This window comes from Nerophis lumbriciformis, linkage group LG20 (genome assembly GCF_033978685.3).
Source record: "Nerophis lumbriciformis linkage group LG20, RoL_Nlum_v2.1, whole genome shotgun sequence".
Classification (NCBI taxonomy): domain Eukaryota; kingdom Metazoa; phylum Chordata; class Actinopteri; order Syngnathiformes; family Syngnathidae; genus Nerophis; species Nerophis lumbriciformis.
In genome coordinates, this window is record NC_084567.2 from 7,108,989 (window position 1) to 7,127,496 (window position 18,508).

An 18,508-nucleotide genomic window follows, 5' to 3' on the forward strand; every position below is an offset into this window, starting at 1 on the left:
AACAAAAAAGTAAGACCACATGATTTTCGCTTTAACGTAACTTCGGAATTGGCCACTAATGCAGAATCTGCTTGTAAATGCAGAATTTCACGAAAATTGACATAAATGTGAGTGAAATGTTGTCATTGTGAGGAGAAGGAACATTTGTTTGGGACAATAATATGTCCGGTACCCCTCGTTCTTCCCCGAAACTCTCAACCACCCTGTCCTGAACTAAACAATGTGGAGACGGCCACTTGAAACAGCGACTAAACTATGAATCTAAAGCTAGCAAGAACAATCCATGCACCACAAAACACTTCTTGTGTTGTTGTGAACGGCATCACGATGTAAGATCAATGTACAAACAGGAATGCAGTCGCAACTTGAAAAGCTTTCTTTATTTTACAGCCTCAAGTTTTCTCAAAACTCACACTTTCTGCTTCGATTGATTGGTTGATTGACTGATTTTTTATTTTTTTATTTACGACATAAAAAGCAAACAATCTATTGTGGTAAAATAAGTGTGAGAGGTAAGAAACAGAATTCAGAAACATTTAAACAGAAAATTTGAACTTGATTTGTTTGTCATATTGCTATAGTCATTTTAATTTATTGTTACTATGATTATTATTTTACGTGTTATTTATTTGTTACTAATGTATATCTGGTTGTTTTTTTATATTATATTTAAAATCTAGTTTTGTTGGTTCTGTTTTCCATGCATCCATTTTCTACCGCTTATTCCCTTCGGGGTCGCGGGGGGGCGCTGGAGCCTATCTCAGCTACAATAGGGCGCAAGGCGGGGTTTACGTTTTCAAATTAATAAATAATTTTGTTATTTATCGTGATTCCAAAATCACTCAAAATAATTGTGATTTTTATGTTTTGCCATAATTGTCCAGGCCTAGACGAGGTATTGGAAAGGACTTGATGATAAACTATGTATCACGGTACTTGAGTCACGATACAATAGTCTATTGCAATATTGTGACATGGAGTTTTGCTGCGATTTTTGCAAAGTCACTGAAAAAAAAAAAAAACGGTACTAAATGTATAGATACTTTTCTGAATAAATGGAACTACTAAAAATGTCAATCTTGGCTTTATTTTAACAGAAAATCTTACACAACATTAAACACTCACAGTCAATTAACAATTTTACAAGGTTAAAATATAAATTAAAATGCATTGGGCTTTTCTTGTTGCACTCAAAGAACAATTTACAATTGTCCATATTACATATAGTCTGCTATAATCAAGGATTAGATTAGAATAGAACAGAAAGTTTTACTGACATTATATTAAATCATTTTTCATAAAGTGACCAAGTTGTAACTAATCGACGGCCTCGTCCTTCCGACCAAAGAGCGGAGCTTTATGGACCCAGTGTTTCCCCCGACAAAACATGGGCCCTGGAGGGTACGTCTCCCCTGCGCTCCTCGTCCACGGTCTGGGAGCCCACAAACAGGAAAGGTGTAAAGCAACCCTTGAAGTGTCACCTTTATTGTTAGTTTGGAAGCCCAAATACCTCCATATTGCACTTCACGCACCCTCTTTATTAACCAGTAGAATTGTCCTTTGTTGCCTTTCTTCCTCTCCACCATGTTATTGCTTGTATGCACTTTGTGTGTGCGTTTTGACACACTCAACATCATGCGCCTCGACTCTGTAGTCACCGCCACACAGCGGCATTCAGATAAATGAACGGTACCGGTACTTTTCAAAGGTGGTATAGTACTGATTTCAATTGATTAGTACCACGATACTTAATTAGTAGCAGTATACTGTACAACCCTACTACACACACATACAGTACATAGAAGAAAGTGTGTTTTTGTTTGTTTGTGTCTTGCAGACGTCCAAGTTTCCCCTCAGTTAGGGGGGAGCTCCACTTTGAATCAGGAGACTCCACAACCACCATGCATTAAAAAGGAAGAGGAGGAACTCTGGATCACTCAGGAGGGAGAGTGTCTTCTAGGACGAGAGGAAGCTGACTACACCAAGTTACCACTGAATATTATCTTTGTGAAGACTGAAGATGATGAAGAGAAACCACAAGTAGACAACCTCTTAGCTCCACTATCAGATAGTGAGGCTAAAGACGAGGTTGAAGAACCTTTGAGCAGCGATAAAGACTGTGAAGGTGATATGAGGACTCACACTGACAACAAACACTCTGAATGCTTTACAAAAAAGAGCGGTAAAACATCTTTGAGGCGTTCAGTTTGTGTTGAAAGTTTTACTAAAAAGAACCATTTTATCGAACACATGAGAACACACACAGGTGAAAAAACATTTATCTGTTCGATTTGTGGTAAAAATTATTCTTTACAGAGCATTTTGACTAAACACATGAAATCACACACAGGTGAAAAACCATTTAGTTGTTCAGTTTGTGGAAAAAGCTTTTCTCGAAATATCAATTTGACTCAACACATGAGAACACACACAGGTGAAAAACCATTTAATTGTTCAGTTTGTGGCTACAGCTTTTCTCAAAATAGCCATTTGACTCAACACTTGAGAACACATACAGGAGAAAAACCATGTAATTGTTCAGTTTGTGGCGAAAACTTTTCTCGAAAGAGCAGTTTGACTAAACACATGAGAAGACACTCAGGTGAAAAACCATTTAGTTGTTCAGTTTGTGGCAAAAGCTGTTCTGTTAAGAGCACTTTAATTGAACACATGAGAACACACACAGGTGAAAAACCATTCAGTTGTTCAGTTTGTGACAAAAGCTTTTCTGTTAAGAGAAAATTGACTCACCACATGAAAATACACACTGGACTAAAACCATTTAGTTGTTCAGTTTGTGGTACAAGCTTTTCTTATAACAGCTCTTTGTGTCGACACATGAGGACACACGCTGGAGGAAAACCATTTAAATGTTAAGTGTGCTGTAAAAGGTTCCCACATAATGCAGACGCAGTAAAACACACAAAAAAACGCACAAGGGAAAATAACCAATTAGCTGTTTAGTTTGTGGTATGTTGCTCATATGTGGCGACATCCACCCTACCCAGGACCTCCTCACTGCTTCTTTCACAAATATCTGAGGTATTCATACAAATTTGGATTATTTGGAGCATAATCTTATCTACTCATGACCCCATGTCTTCTCTGTATCTGAAACCTTCCTGAACAGTAAGATAGATGATGCTTCAAGTGCTTGGTTACTCCTTCTTCAGTCCAGGGACCTGGGGCCTCATGTGTCAAGTTGTGCACACTCAAAAACCTGCACTACACCCTTTTTCACTGCAAAGTTGAGATGTATCAAAACTGACATAATTAAAATGCAGCATGAGACACTGCACACTGATATAGTTACCGGTATGTGAAAATGATTGTCTTCTGTGCAAATGTAAAGAAAGTGAACAGTGTGTGATTTACTGCAATACTGTCAGTCTTTGAACTTTTTATTTGTGCTTTGTTGAAATTGTTCACACATTGCACTGCTTTTATTTTTCTATCAATACACATTATGTCTAGAAGACAGGAAGTAACTCAACACTCTTGAATAGTTTCTACCTCAGTTTGTATGGTTTGTTGAGTTAGCACAGGATTAATATGTGGAAATGACAAGTGAGGTAGTTGAAACATAGAATAGTTTTTATTCATGCTTTATTTAAAGTTTAATTGCTTTGTAGAAACACTGAGATTAAGTCTAAGTTCATTGTGTTCTTCAAGCTGTTTTTGTAAATGCACCTTTTTTCCCCTCTAAATGTTTAACTAACTTGAAGTGTTTTGTCTAGAGGATTATTTGTTATATGTACATTTTCATAATGTGCTTGTTCTATTTTGGGCCGAAGTAAAACAAAGAAAATAATTTGAAGTCGTTGTAGTCGTATTTTTAAGTTATCGTGCCATGATTTTACCCGTCCCGCCCACGTGGAAATAGATTTTCCTCCATGCGGCCCCTGAGCTAAAATGAGTTTGACACCCCTGCTGTAATCTGACTCATGTGACAGCATTTTGACTCAACACATGAGAACACACACAGGAGAAAAATCATTTATTGGTTCAGTTTGTGGCAAAAGCTATTCTCAAAATAGCTCTTTGACTAAACACACGTGAACGCACACAGGAGAAAAAACATTTAACTGTTCGATTTGTGGTAAAAACTATTATTTTAAGTGCACTTTGACTGAACACTTGAGAACACACGCAGGTGAAAAACCATTTAGTTGTTCAGTTTGTGGCAAAAGCTTGTCTGTTAAGAGCAAATTGACTGAACACTTGAGAACACACACTGGACTAAGACCATTTAATTGTTCAGTTTGTGGTAAAAGCTTTTCTCATAACTGCTCTTTGTGGCAACACATGAGAACACACGCTGGAGAAAAAACATTTAGTTGTTCAGTGTGCTGTAAAAGGTTCCCACATAATGCATACACAGTAAAACACATAAGAACACACAAGGGAAAATAACCAATTAGCTGTTTAGTTTGTGGTATGTTGCTCATATGTGGCGACATCCACCCTACCCAGGACCTCCTCACTGCTTCTTTCACAAATATCTGAGGTATTCATACAAACTTGGATTATTTGGAGCATAATCTTATCTACTCATGACCCCATGTCTTCTCTGTATCTGAAACCTTCCTGAACAGTAAGATAGATGATGCTTCAAGTGCTTGGTTACTCCTTCTTCAGTCCAGGGACCTGGGGCCTCATGTGTCAAGTTTGTGCACGCTCAAAAACCTGCACTACACCCTTTTTGACTGCAAAGTTGAGATATATCAAAACTGACGTTGACGCATAAGTGATGCTGGGTAACTGTTTGCATAACAAACTGCCAACTTTTACTCCTCAGACTGATTGATGTGCAAATCAGAGACATATGAACAATTAACCCCCAACACCCACAACCCAACCCCCACCTCCCTCGACATTCGGGCATGACAGGTTCAATCCGGCCCGCGAGATGAGTTTGCGAAATGTAAAAGTCAGCTGCATTTTTTTAAATGAAAGAAACTGCTGTTCTAAATGTGTCCAGTGAATGTCGCAATTCTGCTAGGCAAGCAAATAGTTTATACCGGGGCGAGCAAGGATACCAAGCAAGAGGTACACGGTAAAGCGGGGCTGTGACTCCTCCCCCTCCACCCAACGTAAAACAAGGGTAAAATAACCAATCAGTAACCCCACTTAAAATGTTTGCCCTTTTTCTGGTTTGAACAGCCATCGAAAAAGTATGTGCATGTGCTTGTATATATATATATATATATATATATATATATATATATATATATATATATATATATTATTTTTAGTGAGTAGTTATCGATTATTTGATGTTAGATACTTTTGCAAACCAATGTTTTGAAACAAGATTAAAATGCCTTTATTTTGAAAAACAAGTGCTGTGGAGTAGGAAACGGAAGTAGCTGACTTATAGCGCATGCGCAAATGTACTTGAAGCGAAGCAAAAGAACAAGGACCGCATGCTATGGTTGTTCGGAGATTCTTCGAATTCACCACGATCTTAAAGTCATATGATTCACAGCAAATATAGCAACAAATATCTCAATTGGTATTTTCCAAAGCCACGAAACGTGCATTGAGTTTGGAGCGATATCTGAAGTGAAGATTGAAGACGTGATAGAAGATGGACGACTACTGCTATGCTAAGATGGCGACGTCCGCTAAAAGAGAACATGAAAGAGAATCAACTTCCAGCAAATCACCAACGGAGATAAAGACGAAAGATGAAGGTGAGTGAGTTGAAGTTTTGTCATTTGAAAGCTATTTCAAGCCCTTAAAAAAGTGTTGATGAGAAATTAGCCGACTTTTCAACAATGTAAAGAAAGAGCCGCCATGATTGTTACTTAGACTTAGACCAGGGGTCGGCAACCCGCGGCTCTAGAGCCGCATGCAGCTCTTTAGCGCCGTCCTAGTGGCTCTCTGGAGCTTTTTAAAAAATGTATGAAAAATTGTTGTAATATGGTTTCCGTAGAAGGACAAACATGACGTAAACATGCTTCACTGATTCGAGTATTTGGCGAGTGCCGTTTTGTCCTACTAATTTTGGCGGTCCTTGAACTCACCGTAGTTTGTTTACATATATAACTTTCTCCGACTTTTTAGGACGTGTTTTATGCCACTTCTTTTTCTGTCTCATTTTGTCCACCAAACTTTTAACTTTGTGCTTGAATGCACAAAGGTGAGTTTTGCTGATGTTATTGACTTGTGTGGAGTGCTAATCAGACATATTTGGTCACTGCATGACTGCAGGCTAATCGATGCTAACATGCTATTTATGCTAGCTATATGTACATATTGCATCATTATGCCTCGTTTGTAGCTATATTTGAGGTCATTTAGTTTCCTTTAAGTCATCTTAATTCAATGTATATCTCATGACACACTATCTGTATGAATATGGCTTTTAATTTTTTGCGGCTCCAGACAGATTTGATTTTGTATTTTTGGTCCAATATGGCTCTTTCAACATTTTGGGTCGCCGACCCCTGACTTAGACCCACTTTAATGATCCACAAGGGAAATTGTTCCACACAGTAGCTCAGTTTCAATGATGGAAAGTGTAAGGATGGAAAGGACAATGCAGGTATAAATAGACTAAATATAGCGATATAAAATATAACATATATACATGATATATACATAATATGTTGAAGAAGGCAGTGGAGTTCACATCAGAGGAGATGAAAGAATGCAAAAGTCAAATGAAGAAAGTGGAAGAGCAAAACAAGCGCTTCTTACTAATGAAATATTTAGCTCGCATTACTAAGCTAAGTTATTGATGGAGTCCATCAAGTTATTGGATGGATGTTAGAGTGGACATAACAGCCACTATTGCTAAGTCATCCTCCATCTTTTAAACACTGGAGCAGCTAGTGAAAGATTAAAATGATGTTGTTGTGCCATTGTATTTCCTAGTTCTTAGTAGGGCTGAGTTAGGGCTGGACAATTAATCAGATTTTAATCTCAATTTCAATTAAGACTTGGCACGATCATAAAAATGTTATCGTAAAAAAAAGATAAACGGCCCGCGGAACGTGCATGCAAATTCTTGAGTCTGTAACGGTTAAAGGGATGAGTGAGCGTATGATTGGAGAAAAAAAAAGACCATGTCTGTAATATTCAGGGTTGGAGTCAATAACCAGACGAGGTGATGAAGTTACGTCTCTTTCCTTCAGACTTCAGAACAGACTCACACACTTGCCGTCAAGTAGCGCAATACAACGTGAATCGTTAGCCAACCAAAAAGTAACCACAGAACACTATATCCAACATTCACCTGGAGATGACAACAAACAACTTAGATCACTCTCTTACATTGTCTACTAGAATTTGCTACTTTTTATTTGACACAGTGCTAGTATGTCTAATCAGTAATCACTGAACTCAACAAAAAAGTAAGACAACATGATTTTCGCTTTAATGTAACTTCGGAATTGGCCACTAAAACAGAATCTGCTTGTAAATGCAGAATTTCACGGAAATTGACATAAATGTGAGTGAAATGTTGTCATTGTGAGGAGAAGGAATATTTGTTTGGGACAATAATGTGTCCGGTACCCCTCGTTCATCCCCGAAACACTCAACCACCCTGTCCTGAACTAAACAATGTGGAGACGGCCACTTGAAACAGCGACTAAACTATGAAGCTAAAGCTAGCAAGAACAATCCATACACCACAAAACACTTCTTGTGTTGTTGTGAACGGCATCACGATGTAAGATCAATGTACAAACAGGAAAGCAGTCGCAACTTGAGTCTTTCTTTATTTTACAGCTTCAAGTTTTCTCAAAACTCACTCTTTCCGCTTTGAATGATTGGTTGATTGATTTTAGAAAATGTTATTTATGACACGAAGAGCAAACAATCTACTGTGGTAAAATAAGTGTGAGAGGTAAGAAACGGAATTCAGAAAAATGTAAACAGAAAACTTGAATTTGATTTGTTTGTCATATTGCTATAGTCATTTTAATGTATTGTTACTATGATTTTTATTGTATGTTATTTATTTGTGACTAATGTATATCTGGTTGTTTTTTTTATATTATATTTAAAATTTATTTTTGTTGGTACTCTTTTTACGTTTTCAAATTAATAAATAATTTTGTTATTTATCGTGATTCCAAAATCAGTCAAAATAATTGTGATTATTATGTTTTGCCATAATTGTCCAGGCCTATACGAGGTATTGGAAAGGACTTCATGATAAACTATGTATCATGGAGTTTTACTGCCATTTTTACAAAGTCACAAAAAACTGTAAAAAAAACTACTTAAATAAAAGTTGTATATAAGTACACTAGATGCCAGTTATTATTTATTGCGGTGGTCCCCAACCACCGTGGCTCGATTGGTACCGGGCCGCACAAGAAATTAAAAAACTTTTTTTTTTTAAATATATTTTTTTAATTAAATCAACATATAAAACACAAGATACACTTACAATTTGTGCACCAACCCAAAAAACCTCCCTCCCCTATTTCATTTATTCACACTCATTTGCACAAAAAGGTTGTTTCTTTCTGTTATTAATATTTCTGGTTCCTATATTATATATCAATATACCGTATTTTCCGCACTATAAGGCGCACCGGATTATTAGCCGCACCTTCTATGAATTACATATTTCATAATTTTGTCCACCAATAAGCCGCCCCGGACTATAAGCCGCGCCTACGCTGCGCTAAAGTGAATGTCAAAAAAAACGCTGCGCTAAAGTGAATGTCAAAAAAACAGTCAGATAGTTCAGTCAAACTTTAATAATATATTGAAAACCAGCGTTCTAACAACTCTGTCCCAAAATGTACGCAAATGTGCAATCACAAACATAGTAAAATTCAAAATGGTGTAGAGCAATAAATAGCAACATAATGTTGCTCGAACGTTAATGTCACAACACACAAAATAAACATAGCGCTCACCTTCTGAAGTTATTCTTCATTTGTAAATCCTTCGAATTCTTCGTCTTCGGTGTCCGAATTGAAAAGTTGCGCAAGCGTGGGATCCAAAAATGGCCGGCTCCGCCTCGTCGAAGTCATCGGATTCAGTGTCGCTGTTGTTGTGCAGCAGTTCTGTGAATCCTGCCTTCCGGAAAGCTCGGACCACAGTTGTGACCGAAACTATCTGCCCAGGCATTTACGATCCACTGGCAGATGTTGGCGTATGTCGACCGGCGCTATCTGCCCGTCTTAGTGAAGGTGTGTTCGCCTTCGGAGCTGTGTGAAAAAAGCCACCCGGCCTCTTCGCGTAAACTTCCCTTAACCACTCGCTCATCTTTTCTTCATCCATCCATCCCTTCGAGTTAGCTTTTATGATGACGCCGGCTGGAAAGGTCTCTTTTGGATGGGTGGAAGTTAGCATGGCAAGCTAGAACCACAGTGAAGGATGACTTCTCATTCCCTGTGGTGCGAATATTCACCGTACGTGCTCCCGTTCCACAGTGCAGTTCACAGGAATATCAGTTGCTGTGAAATACGGTAGTAATCCGTGTGCGGATGGAGAGATTGCGTCTTTTTATGATCCGGATCCTTGTCGCGTAGTAGGAGCCATTTTGTGGTCTTTACAGATGTAAACAGGAAATGAAACGTACGGTGATATCCGCGCGTTTTTTCTTCTTCTTCCGGGGGCGGGTGAAGCGCTTCCTGTTCTATGGGGGCGGGTGCTTTCCTTGGCGGTTGCTTGCGTAGAAGAAGAAGCGCTTCCTGTTCTACCGGGAAAAAAGATGGCGGCTGTTTACCGAAGTTGCGAGATCGAAACTTTATGAAAATTAATCGTAATAAAGCGCACCGGGTTATAAGGCGCACTGTTAGCTTTTGAGAAAATTTGTGGTTTTTAGGTGCGCCTTATAGTGCGGAAAATACGGTAGATCAATACCGTCTGCAGGGATACAGTCCGTAGGTACACATGATTGTATTTTTTTATGACAAGAAAAAATAAAAATACCATACCCCCTCCTCCCCCACTCCCCCACCGCACCAGTCCGTGGGACAAATTTTCAAGCGTTGACCGGTCCTCAGTTACAAAAAGGTTGGGGACCACTGATTTACAAAGTAATTCCAATGATCATTGCAATTGTACAGAAAGTGGATCCAGTTTCTTGCATTTAATATCTAAAAAAGTTCTCTACTTCTTAACTACAGACTTCTTTGAGATAGATAGTATCTTTTTTAATTTTTGCCATGTATTTCAATATTGACTTTTTCCCCACTGTTAGTTTGTAGTATCCTAATGTCCATCGCAGCAGATGTTTTCTACTTTCTGTGATTCTAGCTGAACTTTTCTGAGTCTATGACAAGTCATGTAAACATTGATCCATCATTCTGGCAAGGCACTAAATGAATGGCCATGAAACACTACACACTAGGGTTGTCCCCATACCAATAATTTAGTACCGGTACTAAATGTATGAATACTTTTCTGAATAAATGGAACTATGAAATTATTTTAACATAAAATCTTACACTACATTAAACACTCCCAGTCAAAGAACAATTTTACAATGTTAAAATATAAATTAAAATGCATTAAACACATTGGGCTTTTCTTGTTGCACTCAAATAACTATTTACAATTGTCCATATTACATATAGTCTGCTGTAATCAAGGATTAGATTAGAATAGAACATAAAGTTTTACTGACATTATATTAAATCATTCTTCATATAGTGACCAAGTTGTAACTAATCGACGGCCTCGTCCTTCCGACCAAAGAGCAGAGCTTTATGGACCCAGTGTTACCCCCGACAAAACATGGGCCCTGGAGGGAACGTCTCCCCTGCGCTCCTCGACCACGGTCTGGGAGACCACAAACAGAAAAGGTGTAAAGCAACCCTTGCAGTGTCACCTTTATTGTTAGTTTAGAAGCCCAAATACCTCCATATTGCACTTCACGCACCCTCTTTATTAACCAGTAGAATTGTCCTTTGTTGCTTTTCTTCCTCTCCACCATGTTATTGCTTGTATGCACTTTGTGTGTGCGTTTTGACACACTCAACATCATGCACCTCGGCTCTGTAGTCACCGCCGCACAGCGGCATTCAGATGAAAGAACGGTACCAGTACTTTTCAAAGGTGGTATAGTACCGATTTCAATTGATTAGTACCACAATACTTTATTAGTAGCATTATACTGTACAACCCTACTACACACACATACAGAACATAGAAGAAAGTGTGTTTTTGTTGTTTGTGTCTTGCAGACGTCCAGCAGCTGATCGGTAATCCAGAAGAAGTTTCCCCTCAGTTAGGGGGGAGCTCCACTTTGAAGCAGGAGACTCCACAACCACCCTGCATTAAAAAGGAAGAGGAGGAACTCTGCATCACTCAGGAGGGAGAGTGTCTTCTAGGACGAGAGGAAGCTGATTACACCAAGTTTCCACTGAGTATTCTCTCTGTGAAGACTGAAGATGATGAAGAGAAACCACAAGTAGACAACCTCTTAGCTCCACTATCAGATAGTGAGGCTGAAGACGCGGTTGAAGAACCTTTGAGCAGCGATAAAGACTGTGAAGGTGATATGAGGACTCACACTGACAACAAACACTCTGAATGCTCTACAAAGAAGAGAGGTAAAACATGTTTGAGCTGCTCAGTTTGTGCTGAAAGTTTTACTAAAAAGAGCCATTTTATTGAACACATGAGAACACACACAGGTGAAAAAACATTTAACTGTTCAATTTGTGATAACAATTATTCTTTACAGAGCATTTTGACTAAACACATGAAATCACACACAGGTGAAAAACCATTTAGTTGTTCAGTTTGTGGCAACAGATTTTCTCGAAATATCAATTTGACTCAACACATGAGAAAACACACAGGTGAAAAACCTTTCAGTTGTTCAGTTTGTGGCAAAGGCTTTTCTCGAAATATCAATTTGACTCAACACATGAGAACACACACAGGTGAAAAACCATTTAATTGTTCAATTTGTGGTTACAGCTTTTCTCAAAACAGCCATTTAACTCAACACATGAGAACACACACAGGTGAAAAACCATTTAATTGTTCAGTTTGTGGCTACAGCTTTTCTCAAAACATTAATTTGACACAACACATGAGAACACATACAGGTGAAAAACCATTTAGTTGTTCAGTTTGTGGCAAAAGCTATTCTGTTAAGAGCACTCTAATTCAACACATGAGAACACACACAGGTGAAAAACCATTTTGTTGTTCAGTTTGTGACAAAAGCTTTTCTGTTAATAGAAAATTGACTGACCACATGAAAACACACACTGGAATAAAACCATTTAGTTGTTCAGTTTGTGGTACAAGCTTTTTTTATAACAGCTCTTTGTGTCGACACATGAAAACACACCTGGAGGAAAACCATTTAAATGTTAAGTGTGCTGTAAAAGGTTCCCACATAATGCAGACACAGTAAAACACATAAAAACACACAAGGGTAAATAGGCAATTAGCTGTTTAGTTTGTGGTATGTTGCTCATATGTGGCGACATCCACCCTACCCAGGACCTCCTCACTGCTTCTTTCACAAATATCTGAGGTATTCATACTGTCATGTCTGTTGATCATGATTTTGTTTGGCCATGTGCTGTTTTGTTTTATTAGCCAAGTTTGTTCCCCGCTTTGTGCGGCATTTTGTTTATACTTTTTATAATCTATTATTAAATCATGTATTTACCTTCACGCCATGTCCGGTCCAAATCCTTTGCACCATGGGAAAACAAACCACGCTACAGTCAAAGTCTTGACAGATGTCTCCAGCAAATAAGTTTACCCGCAGATGACATCACGCCGCCGCCTTGTCATGATGTCACCCTGCCCACTGGTGATGACGTCAGAGACCAGGATTTTTTTTTAAATTCTGCTAACTTTTTCTATCAGCCACCACCAAAGGACTTTTTTGCCAGAATCAGACACTTCCAGAAACATTTTTCACAGACTCGCTCACTGGGACTGTCCTTTCCCCCCAAGACTCAAGCCCCGCCCCCGTCACAAAATGTTTCTTTTTTTCCGCCCACACAACCCCAGGTGGGGGATAAAGAAATATATTTTGGACATTTTAAAGGGGAGGATTCTGTCCCCCTTCTGACCTCCCTCCACCCACCCCAAAAGACTGTTCCAGACCGCAGGGAGCGTGTCTGGTATCCGCCCTTTGAGGGGGGGGGGGCTAGGGCCAGGAGCTGTGCTGGTGGGGTGGTTCCTCCAGTTCTTCGGGCTGCTAAGCCGCAGCCTCCAGCCCGGCCACCACCACCAGTTTTTCGCCATGCCAAGCCGCAACCTCCGGCCAGGCCACCACCACCAATCTTTCGGCCTGCCAAGCCGCAACCCCCGGCTAGGCCACCTCCACCAGCACCAAGGCTAGCACCTACGCCACGGCTAGCTCCACGCCCAAGTTCCTCCAGTAGCAGCTCCACGACGCCAAGTGCCGCCAGTCGCAGCTACACGACGCCAAGTGCCGCCAGTCGCAGCTCCACGACGCCAAATGCAAGACCCAAGCCAAGACCCAAGCCAAGACCCAGACCCAAGCCAAGACCAAGACCCAGACCCTCCAAGCCAAGACCCAGACCCTCCAAGCCAAGACCCAGACCCTCCAAGCCAAGACCAAGACCCTCCAAGTCAAGACCAAGACCCTCCAAGCCAAGACCAAGACCCTCCAAGCCAAGACCAAGACCCTCCAAGCCAAGACCGAGACCCCCCATGCCAAGACCGAGACCCCCCATGCCAAGACCGAGACCCGCCATGCCAAGACCGAGACCCGCCATGCCAATACCAAGACCCGCCGCCTGACGCGCCACGCCAAGCTTCGCCACCTGCCACGACGACAACGCCCCAACCTCCTCGTCGGTCAAGGATGTGGCCATTCCATGGGCGTCCGCCACGCCAGGTACGCCGGCCTCCTCGTCGGCCATGGATGTGGCCATTCCCAGGTCACCCACCTCGTCAGGTACAGCGGCGGTCTACACGTCGCCGCCATTTGATTCTTCCCCGGTGGATTCGGGGACACGTGGTCTGGCGACCCACCGCCAAGTCCCCCTCCCGCCCTCCCATGACTCTCGATCCTGCCTTGTTTTGTTTGTTTTTGGACATCTGGGATCTGTCCTTAAGGGAGGGGCTCTGTCATGTCTGTTGATCATGTTTTTGTTTGGCCATGTGCTGTTTTGTTTTTTGGACTCTTTTTAGTTCCTGGTTGCACTTCCTTGTTTGTTTGTTACCTTGACAACCATTAGTGTCACCTGTTTCACGTCTTGGACTCACGCACCTGGTTCATTTGAACTCACGCACCTGTTTTCAATCACCACATGACTATTTAAGCCTGTCATTTTCTGTTGGTCGGCCTGGCGACATCACATTCATGCTCTACACTCTTGACACGCTGCTTACTCTGTCCAGGTCATAGTTCATACTGCTCTTTTCTTGCCACGTAAGTTTTTTGTTTATTCAAGCCACTGTTTTGTATCTCCGCTGTGAGCGCCTTTTGTTTGTTCGTTTTTTCCATAGTTCTGCCTTTGTGCGAGTTTTGTTTTATTAGCCAAGTTTGTTCCCCGCCTTGTGCGCACCTTTTGTTTATACTTTTTATAATCTATTATTAAATCGTGTATTTACCTTCACGCCATGTCCGGTCCAAATTCTTTGCACCATGGGGAAAAAAAACACGCCACGGTCCAAGTCTTGACACATACAAACTTGGATTATTTGGAGCATAATCTTATTCAAGCTTATCTCTGTATCTGAAACCTTCCTGAACAGTAAGTTAGATGATGCTTCAAGTGCTTGGTTACTCCTTCTTCAGTCCAGGGACCTGGGGCCTCATGTGTCAAGTTTGTGCACGCTCAAAAACCTGCACTACACCCTTTTTCACTGCAAAGTTGAGATGTATCAAAACTGACATAATTAAAATGCAGCATGAGACACTGCACACTGATATAGTTCTGTGAAAATGATTGTCTTCTGTGCAAATGTAAAGAAAGTGAACAGTGTGTGATTTACTGCAATACTGTCAGTCTTTGAACTTTTTATTTGTGCTTTGTTGAAATTGTTCACACATTGCACAGCTTTTATTTTTCTATCTATACACATTATGTCTAGAAGACAGGAAGTAACTCAACACTCTTGAATAGTTTCTACCTCAGTTTGTATGGTTTGTTGAGTTAGCACAGGATTAATATGTGGAAATGACAAATGAGGTAGTTGATACATAGAATAGTTTTATTCATGCTTTATTTTGTTTTTTGTTCAATTCTAGATGGGTTGTGACTTAAAGTTTAATAGAAACACTGAGATTAAGTCTAACTTCACTGTGTTCTTCAAGGTGTTTTTGAAAATGCACGTTTTTTTCCCTCTAAATGTTCAACTAACTTGAAGTGTTTTGTCAAGAGGATTATTTGTTATATGTACATTTTCAGAATGTGCTTGTTCTATTTTGAGCCAAAGTAAAACAAAGAAAAGAATTTGAAGTTGCCATAGTCGTATTTTTAAGTTATCATGCCATGATTTTAGCCGTCCCGCCAAGTGGAAATAGATTTTCCTCCATGCGGCCCCTGAGGTAAAATGAGTTTGACACCCCTGCTGTAATCTGACTCATGTGACAGCATTTTGACTGAACACATGAGAAAAATGTATTTGTTCAGTTTGTGGCAAAAGCTTTTCTCAAAATAGCTCTTTGACTGAACCCATGACAATACACACAGGTGAAAAAACATTTAACTGTTCAATTTGTGGTAAAAACTATTATTTTAAGTGCACTTTGACTGAACACTTGAGAACACACACAGGTGAAAAAACATGTAATTGTTTAGTTTGTGGCAAAATCATTTCTCAAAATACTTCTTTGATTTAACACATGAGAACACACACACAGGTGAACACCCATTTAGTTGTTCAGTTTGTGACAAAAGCTTGTCTGTTAAGAGCAAATTGACTGAACACTTGAGAACACACACTGGACTAAGACCATTTAATTGTTCAGTTTGTGGTAAAAGCTTTTCTCATAACGGCTCTTTGTGGCAACACATGAGAACACACGCTGGAGAAAAAACATTTAGTTGTTCAGTGTAAAAGGTTCCCACATAATGCAGACGCAGTAAAACACATTAGAACACACAAGGGAAAATAACCAATTAGCTGTTTAGTTTGTGGTATGTTGCTCATATGTGGCGACATCCACCCTACCCAGGACCTCCTCACTGCTTCTTTCACAAATATCTGAGGTATTCATACAAACTTGGATTATTTGGAGCATAATCTTATCTACTCATGACCCCATGTCTTCTCTGTATCTGAAACCTTCCTGAACAGTAAGATAGATGATGCTTCAAGTGCTTGGTTACTCCTTCTTCAGTCCAGAGACCTGGGGCCTCATGTGTCAAGTTTGTGCACGCTCAAAAACCTGCACTACACCCTTTTTCACTGCAAAGTTGAGATGTATAAAAACTGACGTTGACGCATAAGTGATGCTGGGTAACTGTTTGCATAACAAACTGCCAACTTTTACTCAGACTGATGTGCAAATCAGAGACATATGAACAATTAACACCCACAACCCAACCCCCACCTCCCTCGACATTCGGGCATAACAGGTTCAATCCGGCCCGCGAGATGAGTTTGCGAAGTGTAAAATTCAGCTGCATTTTTTTAATGAAAGAAACTGCTGTTCTAAATGTGTCCACTGGATGTCGCAACTCTGTTAGGCAAGCAAATAGTTTATACCGGGGCGAGCAAGTATACCAAGCAAGAGGTACATGGTAATGCGGGGCTGTGACTCCTCCCCCTCCACCCAACGTAAAACAGGAGTAAAATAAGCAATCAGTAACCCCACTTAAAATGTTTGCCCTTTTTCTGGTTTGAACAACAGCCATCGAAATAGTCTGTGCACGTGCTTGTATATATATATATATATATATATATATTATTTTCAAAGAGTAGTTATCGATTATTTGATGTTAGATACGTTTGCAAACCATTGCTTTAAAACAAGATTAAAATGCCTTTAATTTGAAAAACAAGTGCCGTGGAGTAGGAAACGGAAGTCGCTGACTTCTAGCGCATGCGCAAAAGTACTAGAAGCCAAGCAAAAAGAGGAAGACCGCATGCTATGGTTGTTCGGAGAATTTTCGAATTCACGATCTTAAAGTCATATGATTCACAGCAAATATAGCAACAAATATCTCAATTGGTATTTCCCAAAGCCACGAAACGCGCATTGAGTTTGGAGCGATATCTGAAGTGAAGATTGAAGACGTGATAGAAGATGGACGACTACTGCTATGCTAAGATGGCGACGTCCGCTAAAAGAGAACATGAAAGAGAATCAACTTCCAGCAAATCACCAACGGAGATAAAGACGAAAGATGAAGGTGAGTGAGTTGAAGTTTTGTCACATGAAAACTATTTCAAGCCCTGAAAAAAGTGTTGATGAGAAATTAGCCGACTTTTCAACAATGTAAAGAAAGAGCCGCCATGATTGTTACTTAGACTTAGACCAACTTTAATGATCCACAAGGGAAATTGTTCCACACAGTAGCTCAGTTACAATGATGGAAAGTGTAAGGATGGAAAGGACAATGCAGGTATAAATAGACTAAATATAGCGATATAAAATATAACATATATCCGAATATATACATAATCTGTTGAAGAAGGCAGTGGAGTTCACATCAGAGGAGATGAAAGAATGCAAAAGTCAAATTTAGAAAGTGGAAGAGCAAAACAAGCGCTTCTTACTAATGAAATATTTAGCTCGCATTACTAAGCTAAGTTATCAATCAATCAATCAATGTTTATTTATATAGTCCTAAATCACAAGTGTCTCAAAGGGCTGCACAAGCCACAACGACATCCACGGTTCAGTGCCCACATAAGGGCAAGGAAAAACTCACCCCAGTGGGACATCGATGTGAATGACTATGAGAAACCTTGGAGAGGACCGCATATGTGGGTGACCCCCCCCCCCCCCCCTCTAGGGGAGACCGAATGCAATGGATGTCGAGTGGGTCTGACATAATATTGCGAGAGTCCAGTCCATAGTGGATCTAACATAATAGTAAGAGTCCAAATAAAAAATAAAAATACCATACCCCCCCCACCCCCTCCCCCACAGCACCAGTCCGTGGGACAAATTTTCAAGCGTTGACTGATCCGCAGTTACAAAAAGGTTGGGGACCACTGATTTACAAAGTAATTCCAATGATCATTGCGATTGTACAGAAAGTGGATCCAGTTTCTTGCATTTAATATCTAAAAAGTTCTCTACTTCTTAACTACAGACTTCTTTCAGATAGATTTTTTCTTTTTTAGTTTTGCGATGTATTTCAATGTTGACTTTTTCCCCACTGTTAGTTTGTAGTATCCTAATGTCCATCGCAGCAGATGTTTTCTACTTTCTGTGATTCTAGCTGAGCTTTTCTGAGTCTATGACAAGTCATGTAAACATTGATCCATCATTCTGGCAAGGCACTAAATGAATGGCCATAAAACACTACACACTAGGGTTGTCCCCATACCAATAATTTAGTACCGGTACTAAATGTATAGATATTTTTCTGAATAAATGGAACTACAAAAAATGTCAATACTGGCT

General features: G+C 40.0%; 3 protein-coding genes across 5 annotated transcripts in view; all 3 read left to right on the forward strand.

Moving 5' to 3' along the window:
• Positions 1-18,508, forward strand: part of LOC133619341 (uncharacterized) — a 101,670-nt gene that overhangs the window by 52,495 nt on the left and 30,667 nt on the right. The window lies entirely within an intron of this gene.
• The window catches only part of LOC133619319 (uncharacterized), a 455,654-nt gene that overhangs the window by 4,071 nt on the left and 433,075 nt on the right, over positions 1-18,508 (forward strand). For 2 of the 3 annotated variants that reach the window (XM_061980289.2, XM_072915440.1), the window contains exon 2: positions 1,838-3,349. The exons of the other annotated variant lie outside the window; for it this stretch is intronic. In XM_061980289.2, the coding sequence (XP_061836273.1) occupies positions 1,838-2,877 (1,040 nt within the window). In that variant the 3' untranslated portion in view covers positions 2,878-3,349. Of the gene's footprint in view, positions 1-1,837; positions 3,350-18,508 lie in introns of those variants that run through there. 3 annotated transcript variants of the gene reach the window in all.
• Positions 3,561-12,615, forward strand: LOC133619744 (uncharacterized). The gene is made up of 2 exons (XM_061980989.2): positions 3,561-3,567; positions 11,163-12,615. Exons 1-2 carry the CDS (start codon positions 3,561-3,563, stop codon positions 12,347-12,349), a joined length of 1,194 nt encoding a protein of 397 aa, XP_061836973.2. The 3' UTR covers positions 12,350-12,615.